The sequence below is a fragment of the Diaphorina citri genome, unplaced genomic scaffold (genome assembly GCF_000475195.1).
Source record: "Diaphorina citri unplaced genomic scaffold, Diaci psyllid genome assembly version 1.1 scaffold1127, whole genome shotgun sequence".
Taxonomy (NCBI): domain Eukaryota; kingdom Metazoa; phylum Arthropoda; class Insecta; order Hemiptera; family Psyllidae; genus Diaphorina; species Diaphorina citri.
Genome location: NW_007378556.1, coordinates 72883 through 100173, shown reverse-complemented (window position 1 = coordinate 100173; position 27291 = coordinate 72883). Strand labels below are relative to the sequence as shown.

The 27291-nt window shown below is 39.3% G+C and overlaps 5 protein-coding genes across 6 annotated transcripts; 4 read left to right on the top strand and 1 right to left on the bottom strand.

The window, feature by feature from the left end:
• Nucleotides 1-1969: 1969 nt before the first annotated feature.
• Nucleotides 1970-3552, top strand: LOC103514363 (protein O-mannosyl-transferase 2-like; the record flags this gene model as incomplete). Its single annotated transcript, XM_008479237.1, has 3 exons — nucleotides 1970-2129; nucleotides 2794-3028; nucleotides 3548-3552. Coding segments are annotated over 3 exons (400 nt in total), but the record flags the coding sequence as incomplete, so codon positions are not given.
• Nucleotides 3553-4850: 1298 nt separating this feature from the next.
• LOC103514362 (protein O-mannosyl-transferase 2) lies at nucleotides 4851-17693 on the bottom strand. The gene is made up of 14 exons (XM_026827355.1): nucleotides 17595-17693; nucleotides 17292-17376; nucleotides 16736-16840; nucleotides 16343-16451; nucleotides 16080-16188; nucleotides 14908-14935; nucleotides 14076-14280; nucleotides 10229-10467; nucleotides 9603-9857; nucleotides 8773-9013; nucleotides 7506-7654; nucleotides 6579-6951; nucleotides 5543-5654; nucleotides 4851-5032 (listed from the first exon to the last, which is right to left on the bottom strand). Exons 2-14 carry the CDS (start codon nucleotides 17349-17351, stop codon nucleotides 4927-4929), a joined length of 2091 nt encoding a protein of 696 aa, XP_026683156.1. The 5' UTR covers nucleotides 17352-17376; nucleotides 17595-17693; the 3' UTR covers nucleotides 4851-4926.
• LOC103514350 (protoporphyrinogen oxidase-like) lies at nucleotides 13177-27190 on the top strand. 2 transcript variants are annotated; one of them, XM_008479223.3, is made up of 2 exons: nucleotides 13177-13410; nucleotides 25295-27190. In XM_008479223.3, the coding sequence occupies exon 2, from the start codon at nucleotides 25302-25304 to the stop codon at nucleotides 26727-26729; it is 1428 nt and encodes a 475-aa protein (XP_008477445.1). In that variant the 5' UTR covers nucleotides 13177-13410; nucleotides 25295-25301; the 3' UTR covers nucleotides 26730-27190. The 2 variants fall into 2 exon arrangements, with proteins under 2 accessions (XP_008477445.1, XP_008477444.1); XM_008479222.3 differs by lacking the exon at nucleotides 13177-13410 and adding an exon at nucleotides 21389-21614.
• Nucleotides 18319-22438, top strand: LOC103514361 (the record flags this gene model as incomplete). Its single annotated transcript, XM_026827354.1, has 6 exons — nucleotides 18319-18462; nucleotides 18689-19087; nucleotides 20055-20062; nucleotides 20225-20366; nucleotides 20744-20819; nucleotides 22105-22438. Coding segments are annotated over 6 exons (996 nt in total), but the record flags the coding sequence as incomplete, so codon positions are not given.
• LOC103514360 (nuclear valosin-containing protein-like) lies at nucleotides 22502-24364 on the top strand. Its single transcript, XM_026827353.1, is given in 3 exon segments — nucleotides 22502-23046; nucleotides 23048-23243; nucleotides 23378-24364. Coding segments are annotated over 3 exon segments (1683 nt in total). The 3' UTR covers nucleotides 24320-24364.
• Nucleotides 27191-27291: the final 101 nt, after the last annotated feature.

Here is a 27291-nt window from a genome sequence, read left to right as displayed (position 1 = left end):
TCATCAAGTTCATAGTAATTTCATAGATGCTCCTCCACCTCCAAACTCGAATCCTTCACATGAACAAAACTGGAACAATGCCTCCAACACATTAGTCCGTCCTTCCTTTATTATTACAATAGTAATAACAAGCTGGGTCCGTCCCTTCGGCTACGCCGAGCAAGGCCAATAAATGGATGGGTGACTTGAACCTTATATTGGGAATAAAGGGAGAACGGGCTCTAGTCTTGATTTTAAATCATTACATGAAAGTAAAATCGAAAAATCAAATCAAGAATAATAATAAACTGAATATTAAACAAATTAGGTAGGTACATAAGTACTGATTTTCTTTAATCACGATCAAATAAACTACGGGCTAAAAAATTCCCGGAGGGACGGACCCAGCTTGTTGTGTAAATATAGGTATACGGAGCTAAGTTTCAAAAGAGCTTGCTTGGTAGCTGTGAAATAAGCTGAGATGCTCGTATTAGCTGTAAAGACCTTTTAATTCTACCGAATCTCGAACAAAGATTAGTACTAAAGAACAGTCAGTACAGTGCAATGGTCCTAAACAAAAATGGACGCAGTACACAATGGGTCAAGACTGCCTTAATTATCAGTCATATCCTCATACCTATTAGAAGAATTTTCTTTCTTAAAAATAAAATAATAATAATAATAATAATAATAAAAATAATAATAAATAAAATATAAAATCTAAATAAATAATATTTAAGTATATGACATGAAAAATACAACCAAGGGTAAAATAAAAATAAATGAGAAATAACGAAGGAAATAATAATAAAACTTCCTACCTATAAAGTATAAAGAGGTACCTATCTGAATAAATAAAAGATAAGTGAGTATAAGAATAACACAGAGATGTTGTTTTTGTTCGTTTGTTAGTTAAAAAGTAATAATAGATTCCATAAGGTGGGGTCGGCGTTTTTCGTCAGCCCTCTATTGGCCTTAGGGTGATCGCTTTAGGGCTGATATTTGCTTTTGGCTACAATATTTTAGGTCTGGATGCCCTTCGCACTCAACTTTTGCTAATTCTTGAGCAAGGGAAATTTTAGGTCTTCTTCAATGTTCCCCAGCCAGACTAGGCTGGTCTACTCCCTATTTGTTATTGTTGTTATTGTAGCGATGTAGCTGCACTGAGGGGGGTTGATGGTCTCTAGCTAAGATTACTTGGCCCGTCCCGAACCGCAGTCAACCATCATGAGGACCTGTGCTTTTCCTTTGAAGCATGATAAACCCTTTGTAACTTCCAGCTAGCCAGGCTGATTATCTGGTTAAGGTTTGGCTGCTCTGATCCCTATTTATAGTCACACAGCAAGACACTGGTCTGCTCCCTGGGGTCCTCCAGCTAAAGTACTGACTAACAGATGATACACGGTATTTAGAACTCCCAAGTATCCAACCATTTCAACATATGTAGCGTACTGTTGGGTTCACTACTAGAAGCCTCCGTCATTCCATAGGTGAGAGGGGAGAACAGATAGAAGCTGAGGGACAAAACAACAGAAGAAGAGATTCAATAGGTATTGATTTTTTTTTTTCGTTTTTATGTGTTTAGAACTTTTGGAAGATGAGTGTTTCACCGATGTTAGACGCTACATTAGACGCGAGTGGTCTGTATCGTAGCATGCCCATCCCGTAGTATGTCCCTCATCAGATGGGCGATAAGAGACACAATACTTTCCATTTAGGTGCTCGGTCAACACGAGAACACTTGACCACTACACCACCGAGGCAGGTGGCAGCTTGCATTGGGTTCTCCCAAAGGTCTATCGGGGTAAGGGTGGTTGGTTTAGCCGGGCAAGCCGGGCAAAACAGAACGACTTAGAAGGATAAAATCCGCCCCGGGTGGGAATCGAACCCGCGGCCTAGTGCTTACAAGGCAGACGCACTACCAACTAAGCTAACTAGGCTGGCCAGTGTTTTTTTGATCGTGATATTTCCTTCTCTATTTCCCCTTCAGAGCGTTTTCTCCCGTATGGTGGGCTTGGCTTAGCATCACGGGAACATTCCTAGCCTGTACAATAAGTGTCAAGTTTGTAGGTCTCTTCATATTTATCTACGTGGGACTTCGCACCATATCGGAACTGTGGAGCATACTGCAAGACCTCTCCAAACCTTTTGTAAGTCTTTATATCTCTAAACCTTTGGAAAGTCTTTATAATTATAATTGTTAAAATATACATAGGTAGTTGTAAAGCTATTTTTCCCCCGTAGATAGAGGAAACTAACAACGGAGGTCTTCTTTCCGATTTTTTTCCCCTTTATTTGATAATAACAAGTAAATACAAATACAAGAGGATCCTTCCTAAGAAGGATAAGAATCAAAGAGAGAATGAGGACAGGATAGGAGAAAACCAGTCGTTCTGAGAACGAACTTTAAATTTGCCCCCGGCAGGTACCCTTCTGCTTGGTCTGTATTTTTTTTTTTTTTTTAAGGAAAGACATGAATAGGTTCATACTTTACTACAATCCTACATAATTATCTATTATGTATGGAGATATCTAGCCTACTGGTGCGATTTTTTTCCTTCTTAACCCTAGAAGGGTAGACATGAGTAAATTTTACTCACACCGCTTTCATTTTCGTGGTATTTTTTTTTCTTTTAAAATAATAAAAAATATTCTTTTGAAACTTGAAACATATCTATTCTTGATTCTGCATCTCACACACAGTGGGAAAAAAACCGCTCCTTTTTGATGAGTGAGTAAAAATCACATCTACCCAAAATGTACCTAAAAAACAGGCTACCTTTCTAGGGTTAAATTTTATTACTATTTTTCCAGATGTACACCGTGCATCATTTCATGGCCCGTGTTGTCTGCCTTATCATACTCCCAGCAGTCCTGTACACCCTATTCTTCTACATTCACCTGTGTATACTCAACCGTAGTGGCAACGGGGACGGGTTCTTCTCCTCTGGGTTTCAATCTCAGCTCCGTGGTAACTCGCTGTATAACGCCAGTATGCCCCGCCAGGTAGCGTATGGCGCGGTGGTTACTCTGAAGAATCACAGGGCCTGTTTCGCTGATAAAACGTTTCAAACGATTGCTTTCGCCCTACTCCATGCCGAAAAACACAAAATTGAAAATTTCAAATTTTGGCTCCTTTTTTTATTTCAATCTTTAAGCCGCTAGAGAGCGACACTAGAGTTTGGTCACGTGTCACCACGTGACAGCGGGAAAATTTCAAAAATTCTTGAATCTCAACTTTCAACTTGGAGAAAAAAGTGCTAGGCTGCGGGTTCGATTCCCGCCCGGGGCGGATTTTATCCTGATGGGATAATGTTCGTTCTCGGAACGGCTGGCTTTCTCCTATCCTGTCTTCCTTCTCTCTTCGATTTCGGGACGATAAGACCATAGCAGTTAAAGTTCCCTCTGTCAAACCTCTTAAAAAAAAAAAAAAAAAAAAAAAAAAAATCAAAGTATTTGTAGATCATCATCTAGCTCAATTTATTATGTGTTCAAGAAACCATTGCTTAATTGTAGCCAATTTCAAACAACATGGTGATAATTTCCTTCTATTCCTGTTTGTTTTCAGATTAGTCCGTCCTTCCTTTATTATTACAATAGTAATAACAAGCTGGGTCCGTCCCTTCGGCTACGCCGAGCAAGGCCAATAAATGGATGGGTGACTTGAACCTTATATTGGGAATAAAGGGAGAACGGGCTCTAGTCTTGATTTTAAATCATTACATGAAAGTAAAATCGAAAAATCAAATCAAGAATAATAATAAACTGAATATTAAACAAATTAGGTAGGTACATAAGTACTGATTTTCTTTAATCACGATCAAATAAACTACGGGCTAAAAAATTCCCGGAGGGACGGACCCAGCTTGTTGTGTAAATATAGGTATACGGAGCTAAGTTTCAAAAGAGCTTGCTTGGTAGCTGTGAAATAAGCTGAGATGCTCGTATTAGCTGTAAAGACCTTTTAATTCTACCGAATCTCGAACAAAGATTAGTACTAAAGAACAGTCAGTACAGTGCAATGGTCCTAAACAAAAATGGACGCAGTACACAATGGGTCAAGACTGCCTTAATTATCAGTCATATCCTCATACCTATTAGAAGAATTTTCTTTCTTAAAAATAAAATAATAATAATAATAATAATAATAAAAATAATAATAAATAAAATATAAAATCTAAATAAATAATATTTAAGTATATGACATGAAAAATACAACCAAGGGTAAAATAAAAATAAATGAGAAATAACGAAGGAAATAATAATAAAACTTCCTACCTATAAAGTATAAAGAGGTACCTATCTGAATAAATAAAAGATAAGTGAGTATAAGAATAACACAGAGATGTTGTTTTTGTTCGTTTGTTAGTTAAAAAGTAATAATAGATTCCATAAGGTGGGGTCGGCGTTTTTCGTCAGCCCTCTATTGGCCTTAGGGTGATCGCTTTAGGGCTGATATTTGCTTTTGGCTACAATATTTTAGGTCTGGATGCCCTTCGCACTCAACTTTTGCTAATTCTTGAGCAAGGGAAATTTTAGGTCTTCTTCAATGTTCCCCAGCCAGACTAGGCTGGTCTACTCCCTATTTGTTATTGTTGTTATTGTAGCGATGTAGCTGCACTGAGGGGGGTTGATGGTCTCTAGCTAAGATTACTTGGCCCGTCCCGAACCGCAGTCAACCATCATGAGGACCTGTGCTTTTCCTTTGAAGCATGATAAACCCTTTGTAACTTCCAGCTAGCCAGGCTGATTATCTGGTTAAGGTTTGGCTGCTCTGATCCCTATTTATAGTCACACAGCAAGACACTGGTCTGCTCCCTGGGGTCCTCCAGCTAAAGTACTGACTAACATATGATACACGGTATTTAGAACTCCCAAGTATCCAACCATTTCAACATATGTAGCGTACTGTTGGGTTCACTACTAGAAGCCTCCGTCATTCCATATTTAGAACTCCCAAGTATCCAACCATTTCAACATATGTAGCGTACTGTTGGGTTCACTACTAGAAGCCTCCGTCATTCCATAGGTGAGAGGGGAGAACAGATAGAAGCTGAGGGACAAAACAACAGAAGAAGAGATTCAATAGGTATTGATTTTTTTTTTTCGTTTTTATGTGTTTAGAACTTTTGGAAGATGAGTGTTTCACCGATGTTAGACGCTACATTAGACGCGAGTGGTCTGTATCGTAGCATGCCCATCCCGTAGTATGTCCCTCATCAGATGGGCGATAAGAGACACTATACTTTCCATTTAGGTGCTCGGTCAACACGAGAACACCAGAAATTAACCCGTTGAAATATTAGTATGAAAGCCAATCATGTAACCTACTGTCTATTATTTATGAATGATGAGAGGAAACATACAACAATACACATAAGTGTCTAAGTGAAGCAGATAAAATTACAAGGCCGTATTTATAGGGGCCCGGCCCCCTACTTTTGTAGGCCAGACTCCGAAAATTTGGAACGCACCCCCCGGTACATCACTGTTTGGACTCTTGCCCACCCCCTAGACAAAATCCTGGCTAAGGTCCTCAATACAACTATGTCCATACACTTACCTAGCCAGTACAGAAGACAGCAATGTGACAACCAGGGTATGATATAGAGTTATATTGAGAGGTTTAGGTAGAGACCGATACAAGCCTTTGGTCAGGAAACTGAATATAATACCTGCAAAATAAAATAGACTCACTACTTATTCTATGAATAACTAGCTGAATTCCGTCGCTTCGCTGCGGGATTCCGCTAGTTCATCCTGAGACATGGTCGAACTTGTAGAAAATAATAAAAAATACGGTCGTAATAATAAATTTGTGGGGGTTTTGTTATTACTGTAGGATAAAATTTCATACCTCGGCTGGGATCGAACCCACGCCCTCCTGATTACCAGGCGAGTGTCTTGACCACTACGCCACCGAGGCATCTAATTCTTTCCTTGTTTTGTATTATTGTATTGTTTTGTTTTTTTCTTTTTTTTTTATTTAAATAAGGTTACCTATTAAATAAAATTATATTTTTTCATTCTTCACTTTGTAATATTGTATTATCAATGAAATGAAATACATATTATAAGACCTTATTATCTCGTCCCAAGTCATAAGCTTTTTTTTTCCTCATCAAAATTCGTTTGATTCTAAATCCCATGGATTCCCTTTCATTTTTCTTAAAAGGAGATATTTTTTACTCTCTCTTTGGGTTTTTTTTTTTTAATTTAAATAAGGTTACCTATTCAATAAAATTATATTTTTTCATTCCTTACTTTGTAATACTGTATTATCAATGAAATGAAATACATATCATAAGACATTATTATCTCGTCCCAAGTCATAAGCTTTTTTTCCCCTCATCAAAATTCGTTTGATTCTAAATTCCATGGATTCCCTTTCATTTTTCTTAAAAGGAGATATTTTTTTACTCTCTCTTTGGAATCCCTATTTTCTACCACTGTGAATCAAACAAATCGGGACCCTGAGTCGATTTCTTGGATGCAATTGATTCAGATTTTCAAAAAACATTTTTTTTTCCTCCCAAAACAAATCTAGATTCTTTTGATTCGCTTGATTCAAACAACAACAATAATCTATAGGACCTTACCTGTAAGCATAGAGCTGAACAGATGGGCGGGGAAATAGTGATGAAAGTAGAGGACACGTCCCATGGCCCAGAATGGAACATAGTGAAGAAGCCATCCGACGAACAACCACGCCGCTGACGTCAGCATACGATCTCCATCAAACCGCGAGTCTGAAGTACCCCTCGGGACAAAGTTACCCCGAGAGTCCAAGGTTCCTCTCGGGTCAAAGTTACCCCGGATTGGCATAACTGGATCGAATGCACCCCGTTGCCTTTTGACTGCCATGTAGAAGTAGGTGAGAATGAAGAGGGCCAGGAAGACCAAGTTACCCCACCAGATGATTGGGTTACCCAGAAGGTAGATCCGGTAGTTGTTACCCGAGAAGAATTGACCCTGAACAAACAGGACAGTATATTATAGGCGCTTATGAAAGGTTTTGGCTTTTGAGTTGGGGGTCTTTCTAAGATTTCCCCACCTCTAACATATAGGCGCTTGTCTACACCATTGAACCAGGTTTTTCTTTACCTTATGCCAGCCTCGTTCGCTTGGTGCGTAGAGCGTCTGCCTTGTAAGCGCTGGATCACGGGTTCGATTGCCAACCGGTGCGGATTTTATCCTAAAGGGACGGTTTTGGCTTTTGAGTTGGGGGTCTTTCTAAGATTTCCCCACCTCTAACATATAGGCGCTTGTCTACACCATTGAACCAGGTTTTTCTCTACCTTATGCCAGCCTTGTTCGCTTGGTGGGTAGAGCGTCTGCCTTGTAAGCGCTGGATCACGGGTTCGATTCCCACCCGATGCGGATTTTATCGTAAAGGGATAGTGTTCGTTCTCGGAACGGCTGGCTTTCTCCTCTCCTGTCTTTCTTCTCTATTCAATTCCGGGACGATAATACCCTAGCTGTTGAAGTTCCCTCTGTCAAACCTCTTGAAAAAAAAAAATATTTACCTTATAATTGATAGGCCATTGCCAGGGTTTGGACGTGATTTCTCCCTCCTTAGGTTTGAGTCCTGAGTTTCCTTGAAACATGACAGCATGGGACTCGATGAATCGTTCCAGGAAATTTGGAGCGTACACCTCGAAACTAACATTGGGTACTGGAAATACAAAAACCATCGGTAGTGAGAAAAATTTCCTTTTTGTGTTGAACATTTTTTGCTAAAATTTAACCAATATCGGATAGACTGTTCGAGTGTCTAAAGAAAAAATCTTCGACGAACTAGAACAAAAAATAGTGATATCCCCAAAACGAACACTTATGTTGAAAGTAGAAAGCCAAGAAATTACTCTTCGTATAAAAAGGAAGTGACAGTATGACAGCATGGGACTCGATGAATCGTTCCAGGAAATTTGGAGCGTACACCTCGAAACTAACATTGGGTACTGGAAATACAAAAACCACCGGTAGTGAGAAAAATTTCCTTTTTGTGTTGAACATTTTTTGCTAAAATTTAACCAATATCGGATAAACTGTACGAGTGTCTAAAGAAAAAATCTTCGACGAACTAGAAAAAATAGTGATATCCCCAAAAAGAACACTTGTGTTGAAAGTAGAAAGCCAAGAAATTAGTCTTCGTATAAAAAGGAAGTGACAACATTAAAACGCCTCGGACTAAAAACAGAGCAGAGTGGAGAGCACCACAGAACATAGAGCAAAAACGCCTAATGTAAATAAAATGAGAGTGTTCCCACTTACGCACGATTATAATTGATAGGCCATTGCCAGGGTTTGGACGTGATCTCTCCCTCCTTGGGTTTGAGTCCTGAGTTTCCTTGAAACATGACAGCATGGGACTCGATGAATCGTTCTAGGAAATTTGGAGCGTACACCTCGAAACTAACATTGGGTACTGGAAATACAGAAACCATCGGTAGTGAGAAAAATTTCCTTTTTGTGTTGAACATTTTTTGCTAAAATTTAACCAATATCGGATGAACTGTTCGAGTGTGTAAAGAAAAAATCTTCAACGAACTAGAAAAAAATAGTGATATCCCCAAAACGAACACTTGTGTTGAAAGTAGAAAGCCAAGAAATTAGTCTTCGTATAAAAAGGAAGTGACAGCATTAAAAGGCCTCGGACTAAAAACAAAGCAGAGTGGAGAGCACCACAGAACATAGAGCAAAAACGCCTAATGTAAATAAAATGAGAGTGTTCCCACTTACGCACGATTTTTTTTTCTTACGACAAGTGGGAACGGACCATCAAATACTTACATTTATCAAACACATTATCCTCAACATTCCATAGGGAGTTCTTATCCCGCAGGTTCGGATTACAGGTCACCTCTTGCTGTTCGAATCCCCACTTGGGCAACTGTTTATTAGTCGTGGTCAGAATACAGTGCTGCAAGTAGTGCACTAGTTTGAGTTTGGAGCTGACAGTGCTGACAACGTCGCCATCTTTACCTCCCACTATGAGCACCTTCCACACATCATTAGCATCCCCAGTACCATTCTGAAGAGAAGAGAACAAAACAAACAACAATGATAATAATAATGGTGCTATTTATGTTGCTCGCATAGGACTGAAAATTCTCTTTACTCCAGTAGTAGGCTAGTACTATTACTGTAGTCAACTTCTCAAATTATATTGAGAATAAAATTGCCTCGGCTGGGATTGAACCCACGCTCTCCTGTTTACCAGGCGAGCGTCTTGACCACCATACCACCGAGGTAGGTATAAAACGGTGCTGCTTTGTTAAAGGAAAGCGACGTCCGTGACCGAGTGATTATCACACTAGGCTTATGCGTCGGAGGTCTCGGGTGCGTCGATTCCCGCCCGGGGCGGATGTGATCCTGAACGGATAATGTTCGTTCTCGGAGCAGCTGGCTTTCTCGTATCCTGTCTTCCTTCTCTCTTCGATTTCGGGACGATAAGACCTCAGCAGTTCCCGTTCCCTGTGTACTTTGATTCAACAAAATTAACACATGAAAATAATGAGCAGTTGAGAAACAAAATAAACAATGTTGTTGTTGTTGTTGTTGTTGTTGTTGTTTTAGCGGCTTTAGCTTTCGCCGAATGGCAATAGCAGAATAAAGAAAGCCATCAAATACTTACATTTATCAAACACATTATCCTCAACATTCCATAGGGAGTTCTTATCCCGCAGGTTCGGATTACAGGTCACCTCCTGCTGTTCGAATCCCCACTTGGGCAACTGTTTATTAGTCGTGGTCAGAATACAGTGTTGCAAGTAGTGCACTAGTTTGAGTTTGGAGCTGACAGTGCTGACAACGTCGCCATCCTTACCTCCCACTATGAGCACCTTCCACACATCGTTAGCATCCCCAGTACCATTCTGAAGAGAAGAGAACAAAACAAACAACAATGATAATAATAATGGTGCTTATTTATGTTGCTCGCAGAGAGAACCCTTTGAAAACTGCCAGCTAGCTAGGCTGGTTAGGGTTGGCTGTTCTCCTCTCTATACACCGGGGTGATGGTCTCTAGCTCTAGCCATGTTAAAGTGGCTGGCTCGTCCTGAACCGCAGTCAACCATCGTGAGGACTTGTTTAGAGAGAACCCTTTGAAAACTGCCAGCTACCTAGGCTGGTTAGGGTTGGTTGTTCTCCTCCCTGTTTATAGTCCCACAGCCAGACGCTAGTCTACTCTCTGTTTAACGTCCCCTAGCCAGACATAAAATAAACAATGAAGGCTGTTCATTCTTACCTCTCCGTACCCAGTGACCTGGTTATGTTTCTTGGTGATAGGCGCAGGTTCCCGGTGTGAATGTAGATTCCGTCTCGTCATGATATGTTCTAGTCGCACCAGATCCCCATGCCGGACCAGTCGCACCGTACCTGTGGCGTTCTCTGCCACCCAACTCTCATCGTATGTCTTGATGAGCCACCGGTTGTTTTCGTCCTTGTGCGAGTAGGTTGTGATCTGCTGTTGACGGGCGCCGAAACCTGAACGGAAGAGGGGTAAGTTTTTTTCTAGTCACATCAAGACGTTGTTGTTGTTGTTGTTGTTGTTGTTTACTAATGCAAAGGAATTGATTATTATGTCATTTTCCTAAAAAGACATAATACATAATCAATTCTTTTGCATTAGTAAACAACAACATCAGGACGTAGAATAGAAAAAAAGGCGAGGAAGAAGAAGAAGAAGAGTTGAAGAATGAAGAATCTACAAGAGGATTGGAACCTATCCTAGACAGTTCCTTGCAAGTTACAAAGATGTTTTAATAATAAAAAAAGAGGTTTGATAGAGGGAACTGTAACTGCTAGTCTTCTCATTCTAAAAGAGAATAGAGAGGGTGGACAGGATAGGAGACCTGTCTGGCTAGGGGATGTTAAACAGAGAGAAGACTAGTGTCTGGCTGTGGGACTATAAACAGGGAGGAGAACAGCTAGCCCCAACCAGCCTAGCAAGCTAGCGGTTCCTCAAAGGGTTCTCTCTGGTTTAAAGACCAAGCACAAGTCCTCACGATGGTTGACTGCGGTTCAGGACGAGCCAGCCAATTTAACATGGCTAGAGCTAGAGAACATCACCCCGGTGTATAGCAGATACAAAAAGACATCTTTTCTTTATTCTCCTATCGCCATTCGGCGAAAGCTAAAGCCGCTACAACAACAACAACCCAGTATTTCTTAAAATGCGCCTCTGTGGCTGAGTGGTCAAGAGCACTGACTCTTCTCAACCTGGAGGTACTGGGTTCGAAACCCAGCCAGGGCGCCAGCCAATTTAACATGGCTAGAGCTAGAGAACATCACCCCGGTGTATAGCAGATACAAAAAGACATCTTTTCTTTATTCTATTGCCATTCAGCGAAAGCTAAAGCCACTACAACAACAACAACAGGATAGGAGAAAGCCAGCTGTCCCAAGAATCTGTTTGGGAGAAAATCTGCCCTGGGTAGGAATCAAACCCGTGACCTAGTACTTGCAAGGGAGATGCACCACTTTCCAACCTAACTAGGCTACCACAAAGAGAACTTACTTTTCACTTTTCTCAGCAGTTTTACTGACATACTTTTCCGATGGCACTAAAGTTGGTGTTGGGGTAGAACTTTTCTTCTTTGTAGTCATTTTGACAAGGATGCTTTTAGTGTACCCGTGACCTCTGGATGTAAAGTTTATGCTAGTTTCATCTTGAACCTCAACTCAATAAATCACTTTCACAAATCAAAAAGAAAAAACTTTTTTCTCCAAGTGCAAAGTTGAGAATCAAGAATTTTTTCAGCCCTGCACCTGAGATTCCAGAATTGTAGACGTTTTGCAGTCCTAAATACCCAGCATAAAAAAATTACTGCACTTCACGAAATGAAGAAAGTCCAAAATTTTGGAAATTAACTCTACAAAATGTCCTTGGGCCTTCAGAGGAAATGCTAAGGTCATCCTCGATACAAATCAACAAAGATATCACCAAAAGAAATCAAAATCCCAGTATCATTGAAAACCAACAAAAATTTATCGATAGAACTTGGTGGAGAGGTTTTGTGAATAGTCGACCTGTTCCACCAAACAGAACGACTTGTTGTTGTTGTTGTTGTTGTTGTTGTAGCAGTGACAGCAGATCAGTCAACATCTCCAACAGGTTCCAGGGTTGGAATGAAGTCAAGAAAGGTGGCAGCTTGCATTGGGTTCTCCCAAAGGTCTAGGTAAGGGTGGTTGGTTTAGCCGGGCAAGCCGGGCAAAACAGAACGACTTAGAGTTGAAGAATGAAGAATCTACAAGAGGATTGGAACCTATCCTAGACAGTTCCTTGCAAGTTACAAAGATGTTTTAATAATAAAAAAAAGAGGTTTGATAGAGGGAACTGTAACTGCTAGTCTTCTCATTCTAAAAGAGAATAGAGAGGGTGGACAGGATAGGAGACCTGTCTGGCTAGGGGATGTTAAACAGAGAGAAGACTAGCGTCTGGCTGTGGGACTATAAACAGGGAGGAGAACAGCTAACCCTAACCAGCCTAGCAAGCTGGCGGTTCCTCAAAGAGTTCTCTCTGCTTTAAAGATCAAGCACAAGTCCTCATGATGGTTGACTGCGGTTCAGGACGAGCCAGCCAATTTAACATGGCTAGAGCTAGAGACCATCACCCTGGTGTATAGCAGATACAAAAAGCCATCTTTTCTTTATTCTATTGCCATTCGGCAAAATCTAAAGCCGCTGCAACAACAACAGGATAGGAGAAAGCGAGCTGTCCCAAGAATCTGTTTGGGATAAAATCCGCCCAGGGTAGGAATCAAACCCGTGAACTAGTACTTACAAGAAGATGCACCACCCTCCAACCTAACTAGGCTACCACAAAGAGAACTTACTTTTCACTTTTCTCAGCAGTTTTACTGACATACTTTTCCGATGGCACTAAAGTTGGTGTTGGGGTAGAACTTTTCTTCTTTGTAGTCATTTTGACAAGGATGCTTTTAGTGTACCCGTGACCTCTGGATGTAAAGTTTATGATAGTTTCATCTTGAACCTCAACTCAATAAATCACTTTCACTTTCACAAATCAAAAAGAAAAACTTTTTTCTCCAAGTGCAAAGTTGAGAATCAAGAATTTTTGAAATTTTCCCGCTGTCACGTGGTGACACGTGACCAAACTCTAGTGTCGCTCTCTAGCGGCTTAAAGATTGAAATAAAAAAAGGAGCCAAAATTTGAAAATTTCAATTTTGTGTTTTTCGGCATGGAGTAGGGCGAAGGCAATCGTTTGAAACGTTTTATCAGCGAAACAGTCATTAAAAGTCCATTTTGTTGACAAGGAAGTGGAGTAAAACGATTTTTCAGGTTCCATAAGATATTGGAAAGTCGTACCACATACGAAAACCAACCATTTGGAAATGTGTCCAAGAGCACATCTGTAAAACTCAATCGTATAGCTTTCATCAACTTGGATCTAAGGAACAATTAAAGTAAGTATACCTAGTTGTATAGTATACTGTAAAATCTTCCATTGAAAGTGTTTAGGGAAAAGCTAAAGTGAAGGATACTACTTGAATACAGCAGAGCAGCTATACTTACTGAACCTGCAGGCCACTTACAAGAAAATAAACATCAATACAGTTTTCTGTTTCAGAGCAGTTATAAGCACTGATTGAGGAGAACATTTGATTAAAGATTGCAACAGCAAGGAAGTAGGTATCTACTTCACAAGCTTACTAGGTTTTATTAAGGACAACCAGCCTAGTTAGCTTAGTTGGTAGTGCATCTGCCTTGTAAGCACTAGGCCGTGGGTTCAATTCCTGCCCGGGGCAGATTTTATCCTGATGGGATAATGTTCGTCCTTGGAACGGCTGGCTTTCTCCTATCCGGTCTTCCTTCTCTCTTCAATTTTGGGATGATAAGACCATAGCAGTTACAGTTCCCTCTGTCAAACCTCTTGAAAAAAAAAAAAATATTAAGGACAGGTTTTGCATTACAGCATCACCAGCTTATGTATTGCAAATTTATGTATTATGAAAACACAAAAAGTGAGATTTTGCATGGTCAACTTTTCCTTTTTCCACTTGTTATTTTCATGTAATTTTTTATTTATTTGTCAATTTCTGTTGAATGTATTGTTGACACAACTCTGTACCGCCATACGCTACCTGGCGGGGCATACTGGCGTTATACAGCGAGTTACCACGGAGCTGAGATTGAAACCCAGAGGAGAAGAACCCGTCACCGTTGCCACTACGGTTGAGTATGCACAGGTGAATGTAGAAGAATAGGGTGTACAGGACTGCTGGGAGTATGATGAGGCAGACAACACGGGCCATGAAATGATGCACGGTGTACATCTGGAGAAATGAAGATAAAATTTAACCCTAGAAAGGTAGCCTGTTTTTTTAGGTACATTTTGGGTAGATGTAATTTTTACTCACTCATCAAAAAAGAGCGGTTTTTTCCCCACTGTGAGATGCAGAATCAAGAATGGTTTTCTCCTATCCTGTGATTCTTATCCTTTTTGTTCTTCTTCCTTCTTATCCTTCTTAGGAAGGATCCTCTTGTATTTGTATTTACTTGTTATTATCAAATAAAGGAAAAAAAATCGGAAAGATAAGACCTCCCTTGTTAAAGTTTCCTCTATCTAACGGGGGAAAAATAGCTTTACAACTACCTATGTATATTTTGACAATGGAGCAGTTGCAAATGGGTAAAAAATTTTAATAAATGGTCGATTCCTATGTAAACAGTAGTGGAAAATTCACATCTGAGGTCAAAACTCCGAAAAAATAACTGTAAAAGGTCGAAAATTCAATTTTATTTTTCCGTTCTAATGAAAGAGTTCAAAGATGTGTGACGTCAGACTTCAGGCAGTTTCTCCTACAGGTACCTACCTATTTAATAATATGGATGGATTCAACAGAAGAGGGCCACCAAGGATCCCTTATGATCGAGTTCTAGAGGCCAGAATTGTCAAATACGTGGAGACTAAATGTGATCCCTACATGTCTGTGGATAACATAACAGATCATTTGAGACAGAACTTCTTTGAATATGGGAGAAGAAAAAGACATGCCCTGAAACTTATGGTTGCCCAGATATACTCTGGGCTCAATATACAGCAACCTAGAAATAACAATGACGTCCAGGACAGAGACAAACAAGGCAATGGTGATATAGTTAACCTTCGCTATTGATATAGCGTGAGGAAATTTGGGCTAGTCTTCTCCCTGTTTATAGTCCCCTAGCTAGACGCTGATCTACTCTCTGCTTATAGTCCCTCAGCCAGACTACTAACTTGTCAGCTTGTCTTTATTAATTTCACTAAATTCGTATAAGCTTGACCCATTCTTTGGGGTAGTTGCCTCTACACATTACAATAAAGAGGTGCTCTATTAAACTGTTGGTATAATGGAACAACTTGTTCTAAGCTGACAGTCTAAATAAAGCACTACTTAAATAAAGCACTACTGAGGAAATTTGGGCTAGTCTTCTCCCTGTTTATAGTCCCCTAGCTAGACGCTGATCTACTCTCTGTTTATAGTCTCTCAGCCAGACTACTAACTTGTCTTTATTAATTTCACTAAATTCGTATAAGCTTGGCCCATTCTTTGGGGTAGTTGCCCCTACACATTACAACAAACAGGTGCTCTATTAAACTGTTGGTATAATGGAACAACTTGTTCTAAGCTGACAGTCTAAATAAAGCACTACTTATACACCTAAGCCTGAGAGAGGGCTTTTTGAGTAGGTATAATTTCACTAGATAGTAGGTATTTAATATTTATGTCAACTAGACCCATTTCTGTGACCAAATGGTTAAGAGACCTGACTCTCAAACCGGAGTGGTTGAGTTCGAACCTCAACAAGGACAGAAATTTTGAAAGAATATACACCTAAGCCTGAGAGAGGGCTTTTTGAGTAGGTATAATTTCACTAGATAGTAGGTATTTAATATTTATGTCAACTAGACCCATCTCTGTGACCAAATGGTTAAGAGACCTGACTCTCAAACCGGAGTGGTTGGGTTCGAACCTCAACAAGGACAGAAATTTTGAAAGAAAAAAAATCCAGTCCTAGATAGGTATGGCTATGGATGTAAAAGAATGTGCTCAAATTGATGTAATAAAACAAGGGAGGACATAGAACATACCTATGGCTATATGACTGGAACTTGGCAGATCCATAGATGGCACCCATCATGAAAAACAACAATATGGGATCCAGCAAAATGTACTGGGTGAGAGTAATGGTGCCCACATCTGTAAATGAGAAATAAATTATTAATGGGTGAACAATTTGCTCTTGGCAACTGTGGGATGCACTCAGACTTGTGAGAACAACTGTGGAGCAAGTGAAAATCCTACCAAGGAAAAAATGGTGGAGAAGAAAAAAAAAACAAACAAAAAAATTTACCACAAATAAGGAGAACAGCAGTGAAGAATGAAGCTTGCAGAGATCTGGTCATTTCCCAAACAGTGAGGAATCCAAATGGTACAATCATTGTGCCCAGTAATGTACAGAACTGAAACCAATAAGATATCATTTTTAGAGTTGGCACTTATAGGACTATGTAGGTCGTCTACTTTTATGGTAAAGTAAAGAGTTTCCCATTTTCTCTTGTCTTTAAAATGTATCATTTTCAAACATATTATGCCTACATGGAAGTCTCTGTACCTGTACCACAGATAGGCATTAGTCAGTCTTTTTAAATATTTGTGTTAACTTTTCCTTTCTAAACCTAAGTAATACAATTCCTTTATTTTTTTCCCCCCCTCACCATACATTATCTCAGCAAGCAATACTTACAATCCTCATTCCCAAGTAGTTCACATTATCATACTTGTCTCCAGGTTTCTCAAATGGAAAACTCCCATCGTATCCAGTCAGATAACCGGACAGAGCAATCAGCATCTGAAATTGCCAATATCAGAAATTACTATAAGCAAAGGGTGGCTCACAATACATTAGAAATATCAAATACAAACAATATACCACAAAACCCACCTGATAATGCATGATTATTTGATTAAACATATTTTAATCAGTTTACACCATCAAACCATGTGAGAATAACATCCCTACAATGAAAATTAAATTACATACTTACTTTTCCCAAGGGTGGATGAACATCAAAGAAGAAAGTTCGCCGGACAGAGCAATCAGCATCTGAAATTGCCAATATCAGAAATTACTATAAGCAAAGGGTGGCTCACAATACATTAGAAATATCAAATCCAAACAATATACCACAAAACCCACCTGATAAATCATGATTATTTGATTAAACATATTTTAATCAGTTTCAACCTTCAAACCATGTGAGAATAACATGCCTACAATGAAAATTAAATTACATACTTACTTTTCCCAAGGGTGGATGAACATCAAAGAAGAAAGTTCTGTTTATGTACCAACTGCCCATTTTGCCAAAGTGGGTTTCATCCCAACTAGAACAAATAAAAAATACAAAGTTATCATTATTTCAGCAAGTATGTGTATTCTAGTCTAGTCTAGAAGTAATTAATCAGGAGGTAGGTTGATCTTAAAAAATACATTTGATTCTTCCTGTTGGAACTTAAACTACAGTCCCACTGCCTTAACCACAGCTTTTTTTTAATCAAGCCTGTTTTATACTACATCATAACAATAAAATTCTTATTCTTACCAGATGTGATCAGGCTCCTCAACTTTATACAATCGGGTAGCTCCAGAACACAGCACCACAATACCAAAGATCAACCACCAATCTAAATTATTATTAGACCTGAAACAAAAACAACAAAGTTGAAGAATGAAGAATCTACAAGAGGATTGGAACCTATCCTAGACAGTTCCTTGCAAGTTACAAAGATGTTTTAATAATATAAAAAAAAGAAGTTTGATAGAGGGCACTGTAACTGCTAGTCTTCTCATTATAAAAGAGAATAGAGAGGGTGGACAGGATAGGAGACCTGTCTGGCTAGGGGATGTTAAACAGAGAGAAGACTAGTGTTTGGCTGTGGGACTATAAACAGGGAGGAGAACAGCTAACCCTAACCAGCCTAGCAAGCTGGCAGTTCCTCAAAGGGTTCTCTCTGCTTTAAAGACCAAGCACAAGTCCTCATGATGGTTGACTGTGGTTCAGGACAAGCCAGCCAATTTAACATGGCTAGAGCTAGAGACCATCACCCCGGTGTATAGCAGATACAAAAAGCCATCTTTTCTTTATTCTGCTATTGCTATTGCCATTCCGCAAAAGCTAAAGCCGCTACAACAACAACAGGATAGGAGAAAGCCAGCTGTCCCAAGAATCTGTTTGGGATAAAATTCGCCCTGGGTAGGAATCAAACCCGTGAACTAGTACTTGCAAGGGAGATGCACCACTCTCCAACCTAACTAGGCCCTTTTCATTATTCAAGACTCACTCTCCGTTTAGTAAACCACTCATCTTTTCCATTCTTCATGACTTGACAACCAAGACGGTGCCTAAAACAGATGAGAGTATCTATGACTTTGTGTCTCGTAGGTTTGGATCAGAAGTGGCTGACTATGCCGTACTCAGCAGTTTTACTGACATACTTTTCCGATGGCACTAAAGTTGGTGTTGGGGTAGAACTTTTCTTCTTTGTAGTCATTTTGACAAGGGTGCTTTTAGTGTACCCGTGACCTCTGGATGTAAAGTTTATGATAGTTTCATCTTTAACCTCAACTCAATAAATCAATTTCACAAATCAAAAAGAAAAACTTTTTTCTCCATTTTTTTTAAAAGAGGTTTGACAGAGGGGTGTCAACTTCCTCATGGCGAAGTTGTTTGAGTTGGAGCAGCTACATGGTGGTGTTATCAAGGGTGCTATCAAGGAGATGATGAGTAAGAGACCTGATCTATCTGGTTATGAGGAGAGTGAACTGTATAGGAGATCTAGGATAGAGAAGTGGAGTGTCTGGTCTGTAGAGGGAGGTCTGCAGACAATAGTGAATACACTGGGGGAACATCTCAGTAATAAGGTAGAGGTCAAGATGGATACAACCTGTACGAACTTGGAATTTCTGGAGAAGGGTGTCAAAGTAACACTCAATAACGATCAACACATTGAAGCTAACCATGTGGCGAACCTGGAATTTCTGGAGAAGGGTGTCAAAGTAACACTCAATAACGATCAACACATTGAAGCTAACCATGTGAGTGACGTTTTTTTGGACACAGTTGGCTTAAAGGCTAATGAAATGAAAATTAACTTCCATTTCATTTCTAAAAGACAATACACGATTGTTCAAATGGTCACCCATCCGGATAGTAACCACGCGAACGTTGCTTAACCTTAATGATACATCGGAAACTGGTGTAATCAACGTACCATCATCGCGCCGCGCCGCTGAGTTGGCTAAAGCTATAATGCTATATACAGAGTGGAGTGGATAGCAAAGAGCATAAAGCTTTTTGCTCTCAATAGAACAGTTGCGCTTACTTGGGTGATGTTTCACAGTCATAGAGCAGGAAAAATGAGGATCTACGGAATTTTTCTTTTTCTTCTACGACTTCTAGATACCGAGATAAATCGATTTAAAAAATACCGGTAAATCGTGAACTTTGACGTCACGGCATACGCTGCCGTAGGCGATGACGTCATAATTCATGACTCCCGCTTCGTATGTTTGTGCGCAAGCGTTTCTGTGCATTTTGACGTGGAATCTGACGTCACAACTCTTCGAACTTTTTCATTAGAACGGCAACTTCTGTGCATTTTGACGTGAAATCTGACGTCACAACTCTTCGAACTTTTTCATTAGAACGGCAATTAAAAATTGAATTTTCGACCTTTCTAAGTTACTTTTTCGGAGTTTTGACCCCAGATTTGGATTTTTCACAACTTTTTACGTAGGAATCGACCTTTTAATAATAATATTTTCCCAATTGCAACTCCTCCATTTTATGCTCAAGCCGCAACGGCAACTAAAAATTGAATTTTCGACCTTTCAAAGTTACTTTTTCGGAGTTTTGACCTCAGATTTGGATTTTTCACAACTTTTTACGCAGGAATCGACCTTTTAATAATAATATTTTCCCAATTACAACTCCTCCATTTTATGCGGCTTGAAGTCGTCATTTCCCTAGCTCTCCCTGCTCTATGCTCCACTCTGTTTTTAGATCAATACGTTATTACTTCTGCAGTCTATGTAGAGGAAGTCTTAACCTATATTTTTGCAATCGTTTTTGGTCATGCTCATCACTAAAATTTTAATGAGATTTCTCATGGATTCAGGTACCCTAAGCTTTGTACAAAACAATACAACTAAAATTTTCTTCTCCTTCCTCAGATGTGACTCGAATAGACCCGGTTCATACAAGTTTCATTCTCCCAGTAGGAAACAGTTGAGCAGTAGTACCCTATCCCTGTATTCCAAGAGCTTTACCGAGTGTCCTAGACTGAAGAAAGCTCACCAGATGACCAGGCGAAAGGTAAACAAGGAACCATTTTCAATTTTCTTATTAAGAACTCTTTAAAGTACCAAACTTATATTTAGGTATTATAAATACCCCCTTTTTTGTCTCTATTTTTCAATTCATTGTTTTAGGTAATTGTAATTTAAAATGTTCAAAATAAAATAAAGTATTGTAAAAAAAAAATAAATAAATAAAAATAAATAAATAGGGCAATATTTGGGGGAAAGTTAGCATAAAAAAAGGAGCCAAAATTTGAAATTTTCAATTTTGTGTTTTTCGGCATGGAGTAGGGCGAAAGCAATCGTTTGAAACGTTTTATCAGCGAAACAGTCATTAAAAGTCCATTTTGTTGACAAGGAGGTGGAGTAAAACGATTTCTCACGTTCCATAAGATATTGGAAAGTCGTACCACATACGAAAACCAACCATTTGGAAATGTGTCCAAGAGCACATCTGTAAAACTCAATCGTATAGCTTTCATCAACTTGGATCTAAGGAACAATTAAGGTAAGTATAGTATACTGTAAAATCTTCCATTAAAAATGTTTAGGGATAAACTAAAGTGTAGGATACTACTTGAATACAGCAGAGCAGCTATACTGAACCTACAGGCCACTTACGAGAAAACAAACATCAATACAGTTTTCTGTTTCAGAGCACTTATAAGCACTGATCAAGGAGAACATTTGATTAAAGATTGCAACAGCAAGGAAGTAGGTATCTACTTCACAAACTTACTAGGTTTTATTAAGGACAGCCAGCCTAGTTAGCTTAGTTGGTAGTGCGTCTGCCTTGTAAGCACTAGGCTGTGGGTTCAATTCCTGCCCGGGGTGGATTTTATCCTGATGGGATAATGTTCGTCCTTGGAATGGCTGGCTTTCTCCTATCCTGTCTTCCTTCTCTCTTTGATTTTGGGATGATAAGTCCATAGCAGTTACAGTTCCCTCTGTCAAACCTCTTGAAAAAAAAAAAAAAAAATATTGAGGATATAAAAAAAGGAGCCAAAATTTGAAATTTTCAATTTTGTGTTTTTCGGCATGGAGTAGGGCGAAAGCAATCGTTTGAAACGTTTTATCTGCGAAACAGTCATTAAAAGTCCATTTTGTTGACAAGGAGGTGGAGCAAAACGATTTTTCACGTTCCATAAGATATTGGAAAGTCGTACCACATACGAAAACCAACCATTTGGAAATGTGTCCAAGAGCACATCTGTAAAACTCAATCGTATAGCTTTCATCAACTTGGATCTAAGGAACAATTAAGGTAAGTATAGTATACTGTAAAATCTTCCATTAAAAATGTTTAGGGATAAGCTAAAGTGTAGGATACTACTTGAATACAGCAGAGCAGCTATACTGAACCTACAGGCCACTTACGAGAAAATAGTACATCCTGGACATTGCATGCAGATATGTGCATGAGATATTGGACATGCCCCGTACACCGCACGCGCAGCATGTGGAAATACTCAAGCAATGTATTCCTCAGTACACGCTCGGACATGCAGTGTTTTGCATTACAGCATCACCAGCTTATGTATTGCAAATTTATGTATTATGAAAACACAAAAAGTGAGATTTTGCATGGTCAACTTTTTCTTTTCCCACTTGTTATTTTCATTCATTTTTTTTATTTGTCAATTTCTGTTGAATGTATTGTTGACACAACTCTGTATCTATCCAACATTTATTATGTATAGTGTTATCCCTTTGATAGCTAAAAATATATGATAATAACATTTGCTCTCCTACAGGTACCTTCCTATTTAATAATATGGATGGATTCAACAGAAGAGGGCCACCAAGGATCCCTTATGATCGAGTTCTAGAGGGTATACAGGGTTATATAGACACACATCAGCTTCCCCTGTATCTTACTGGGTCTTCATATGATGGGGTGGGGGTCAATGATGTGATCGCGTTATCCAAGAAAGCAGTGGAGAGTATCAAGTGGCAACATTGGGGAGCACAAGCAGGATAAAGACAGTGGATTACACTGAGGATGCACTCAGAGGAATGAAAATAAATCATAAACTTTAAATGAAGTGGTACAATTAAATTGATGAGATAAAGGGACTACATGTAGGTACTACTTCGACAGTCTAATTTAAAAAAACTACCTTTTCAAAACCCTGACATGCCCTGAAACTTATGGTTGCCCAGATATACTCTGGGCTCAATATACAGCAACCTAGAAATAACAATGACGTCCAGGACAGAGAAAACAAACAAGGCAATGGTGATATAGTGAAAGATATGGAGCGAAGAATTGTGGCACAACTGTTGACATCCTTGGATAATTTAGAATTTGATGAGAGTGGAAAACAAGTGCTAGTCATTGGAGCAACTAACAGACCTGACAGTATTGATCCTGCTTTGAGAAGAGCAGGTAGATTTGAAAGAGAAGTTTGTCTAGGCATTCCAGACCGTGAGAGTCGATTGGAAATCTTGAAAGTTATCACAAAAAACCGAAAGCTTGCTCCAGAGATATCATTACAAGTTCTTGCAGAAAGAACACCTGGCTATGTTGGAGCTGATTTAAAAGCTTTGATGCGAGAATCTGCCTTGTCAGCAATCAGCAGAGTTTCACTAGAACTAAGAAACACATCAGAAGAGAAAGAGGATCAACTTGACAATGAATTACAAGTCAAAGATGAAGAGTTGAAGGCTTTACTAAAGTGGTACAATGACAGCAGCTGATTTAAAAGCTTTGATGCGAGAATCTGCCTTGTCAGCAATCAGCAGAGTTTCACTAGAACTAAGAAACACATCAGAAGAGAAAGAAGATCAACTTGACAATGAATTACAAGTCAAAGATGAAGAGTTAAAGGCTTTACTAAAGTGGTACAATGACAGCACTGAAATATCAGAAGAACACTTGTCTCAGATTTCCGTCACTCAGCAAGATTTTGAAAACGCCTTGAAAGTTGTACAACCATCTGCAAAGCGTGAAGGATTTGCAACAGTTCCTAACGTGACATGGGATAATGTTGGCGCAGTGAAATATCAGAAGAACACTTGTCTCAGATTTCCGTCACTCAGCAAGATTTTGAAAACGCCTTGAAAGTTGTACAACCATCTGCGAAGCGTGAAGGATTTGCAACAGTTCCTAACGTGACATGGGATAATGTTGGTTCTCTGAAAGACATCAGACATCAACTGCAAATGTCAATTATGTTTCCTGTAAAATATCCCAAGTTATTTGGAAAATCCACACCGTCAGGTGTTCTGCTATGTGGTCCCCCAGGATGTGGTAAAACACTGCTAGCAAAAGCAGTGGCTAATGAAGCTGGTATCAACTTTATCTCGGTGAAAGGTCCTGAGCTACTCAACATGTATCTAGGAGAAAGTGAACGCGCAGTCAGACAATGTTTCCAACGCGCTCGTAACTCTCAGCCCTGTGTTATCTTCTTTGATGAAATAGATGCGCTATGTCCCAAGAGATCAAGTCTAGGTGATAACAACTCCAGTATGAGGATAGTCAATCAACTCCTCACAGAAATGGATGGGTTTGAAGGTCGAGGCGGTGTATTTCTCATGGCAGCAACTAACAGACCTGACATCATTGATCCTGCTGTCATGAGACCTGGTAGATTTGATAGAATCCTGTTCGTTAATCTTCCTAATGAACAAGATAGGAAAGAAATCTTACTCGCCCTAACCAAACAGGGCAAGGACCCTATGATGGGTGAAGATGTAGACTTTGACAAGATAGCTGCAGATGAGAGATGTGAAGGATTCTCAGGTGCTGATCTCGAACAACTTGTCAAAGAAGCAAGGGAACAAGCCATATTGGAAATAGTTAACTCAGTGGAGAATGATGATCAAGCTGGTATTGATGATACAGAACAAGTTACCATAGGATTCAGACATTTTGATATTGCTCTCAAAAGAATCAAACCCTCAGTCTCCAAGGCTGATTGTAAGAATTATGAGTCGTTAAAACAGCGGTACACAACACCTGTGTAAATAATGTTTTGTATTACTTGAAATTTAATATAAATACCATCACCTTTTGTGGAGTCGTTAAAACAGCGGTACACAACACCTGTGTAAATAATGTTTTGTATTACTTGAAATTTAATAGAAATACCATCACCTTTTGTGTTTTGTGTATTAGAACTACGATTATACTTTTGTAATTGAGTTTTCTAATGAATAACTTTTATTTTTCCTTCCCATCGCCTCTTATCATTATTTTTATTTTATTGTTTTTTTCCACCTGATCTTCGAATTTTAAATTAACTCTATTCGGATGTTTTTCCGTTTTACTGTCTTCAGTAAGTAGGCACTTAAGTTTTCAATTTGAAACATATTTTACTCTTAGTTGTATTCTCATGTTTCTTATCTTGTTGACTTTCATGAGTCGTTGAAACAGCGGTACACAACACCTGTGTAAATAATGTTTTGTATTACTTGAAATTTAATAGAAATACCATCACCTTTTGTGTATTAGAACTACGAGTATACCTTTATAATTGAGTTTTCTAATGAATAACTTTTATTTTTCCATCCCATCGCCTCTTATCATTATTTTTATTTTATTGATTTTTTTCCACCTGATCTTCGTATTTTAAATTAACTCTATTCGGATGTTTTTCCGTTTTACTCTCTTCAGTAAGTAGGCACTTGAGTTTTTAATTTGAAACATATTTTACCCTTAGTTCTTCTGTTAGTTATAAGAATTTTGTGCATAGTTCTGAGAATTGTATGTTTTCTCATGTTTCTTATCGTGTTGACTTTCATTAGATTGTATCGTCTAAAATAATATAAAATCTGATCATTTCTGTTCCACATAAATCAGTGTCTTTTTCATTATATTAGGTATTCTTTGATGAGATTTATTGTAAGCCAGCTGTGTCAACCACTCCTTCCCCCTCCCCGTGTCACAATCGGACAGACAGACAAACGGACTTTAACTCTCGCGTTGTGTTCTGATTTCAGATTCATCATGTCTCTTATCTTGGGAGGTGGAATCAGTGGTTTGGCGGCGGCCTTCTATGCGCTGAAATCAGCTCCAAAACCAGGCGCTATTACCTTACTAGAATCTAGCAGCAGGCTAGGGGGCTGGGTGCGATCTGTGCAGTCACCAGAGGGGCTCATCTTTGAGAAAGGCCCTCGGACAATTCGGCCGAAAGGTAGACTAGGAGCAAACACATTGAAACTGGTGGAAGATTTGGGATTAGCAGACCAAGTGATACCCATCACCTCCTCCCACCCAACCGCGCAGAATCGACTGATCTACGTGAATAAGAAACTTCATAAACTACCATCCAATTTCTTTTCATTATTCAAGACTCACTCTCCGTTTAGTAAACCACTCATCTTTTCCATTCTTCATGACTTGACAACCAAGACGGTGCCTAAAACAGATGAGAGTATCTATGACTTTGTGTCTCGTAGGTTTGGATCAGAAGTGGCTGACTATGCCGTAAGTTCCATGATCTGTGGTATCTGTGCTGGAGATGCTAAGAAGATCAGTGTCAACTTCCTCATGGCGAAGTTGTTTGAGTTGGAGCAGCTACATGGTGGTGTTATCAAGGGTGCTATCAAGGAGATGATGAGTAAGAGACCTGATCTATCTGGTTATGAGGAGAGTGAACTGTATAGGAGATCTAGGATAGAGAAGTGGAGTGTCTGGTCTGTAGAGGGAGGTCTGCAGACAATAGTGAATACACTGGGGGAACATCTCAGTAATAAGGTAGAGGTCAAGATGGATACAACCTGTACGAACTTGGAATTTCTGGAGAAGGGTGTCAAAGTAACACTCAATAACGATCAACACATTGAAGCTAACCATGTGGTCAGTGCATTACCGGCGCCCAAGCTAGGCATGCTACTACACAAGCAGCACCCTACCCTAGGCAATCTACTCAGTAGTATAGAACATGTCAATGTAGCAGTGATAAACCTCGCCTATGAGAATATTCCTATGAAACAGAATGCATTTGGTTTCCTGGTGCCTCCTAGAGAAAAACTTCCAATCCTAGGTGTTGTGTTTGACTCGTGTTGTTTTGAGCAGGCAGACTGGACTATACTTACTGTTATGATGGGTGGGGCGTGGTATGATACTTATTTCAAAGGTCAGAGCAAGGAGTACATCCTGGACATTGCATGCAGATATGTGCATGAGATATTGGACATGCCCCGTACACCGCACGCACAGCATGTGGAAATACTCAAGGCATGTATTCCTCAGTACACGCTTGGGCATGCAGCCAGGGTGAAAGATATACAGGGTTATATAGACACACATCAGCTTCCCCTGTACCTTACTGGGTCTTCATATGATGGGGTGGGGGTCAATGATGTGATCGCGCTATCCAAGAAAGCAGTGGAGAGTATCAAGTGGCAACATTGGGGAGCACAAGCAGGATAAAGACAGTAGATTACACTGAGGATGCACTCAGAGGAATGAAAATAAAGCACAAACTTTAAATGAAGTGGTACAATTAAATTGATGAGATAAAGGGACTACATGTAGGTACTACTTCGACAGTCTAATTAAAAAACTACCTTTTCAAAAGCTTCTGACGTCAGAGGAGGGGAGGAGTTCATTGGGGCTAGGTTTTTTTTTATTTTTTTTTAGATTTTTCCCTCTCTGAAAAAAGGTTCCTTGAAGTAACGTAAAAGCAGTTCCCGGAATATCTACAATCTTTCCTAAATGTGAAGAGCAACTGGAGAATGAGAAAAATGTCTAATGTCCAATGTAAAAATATTAAAATGGAATTATGAATTTATTTGGTATAATTTACAGAGAAGAAGTATAAAATCGTTCTAAAATTCATATAATTTTAAATAATAGCACTGATTTATTTTGTTGTAACGAGAAGAACGACCCAAGTAGAAAGTTTTGACAAAAAAAAAATCATATCTTCGGAATTCACTTTAAAAATACCCACATTATCAGAAAGTACATGCTTATATCTACAACCTTTGCC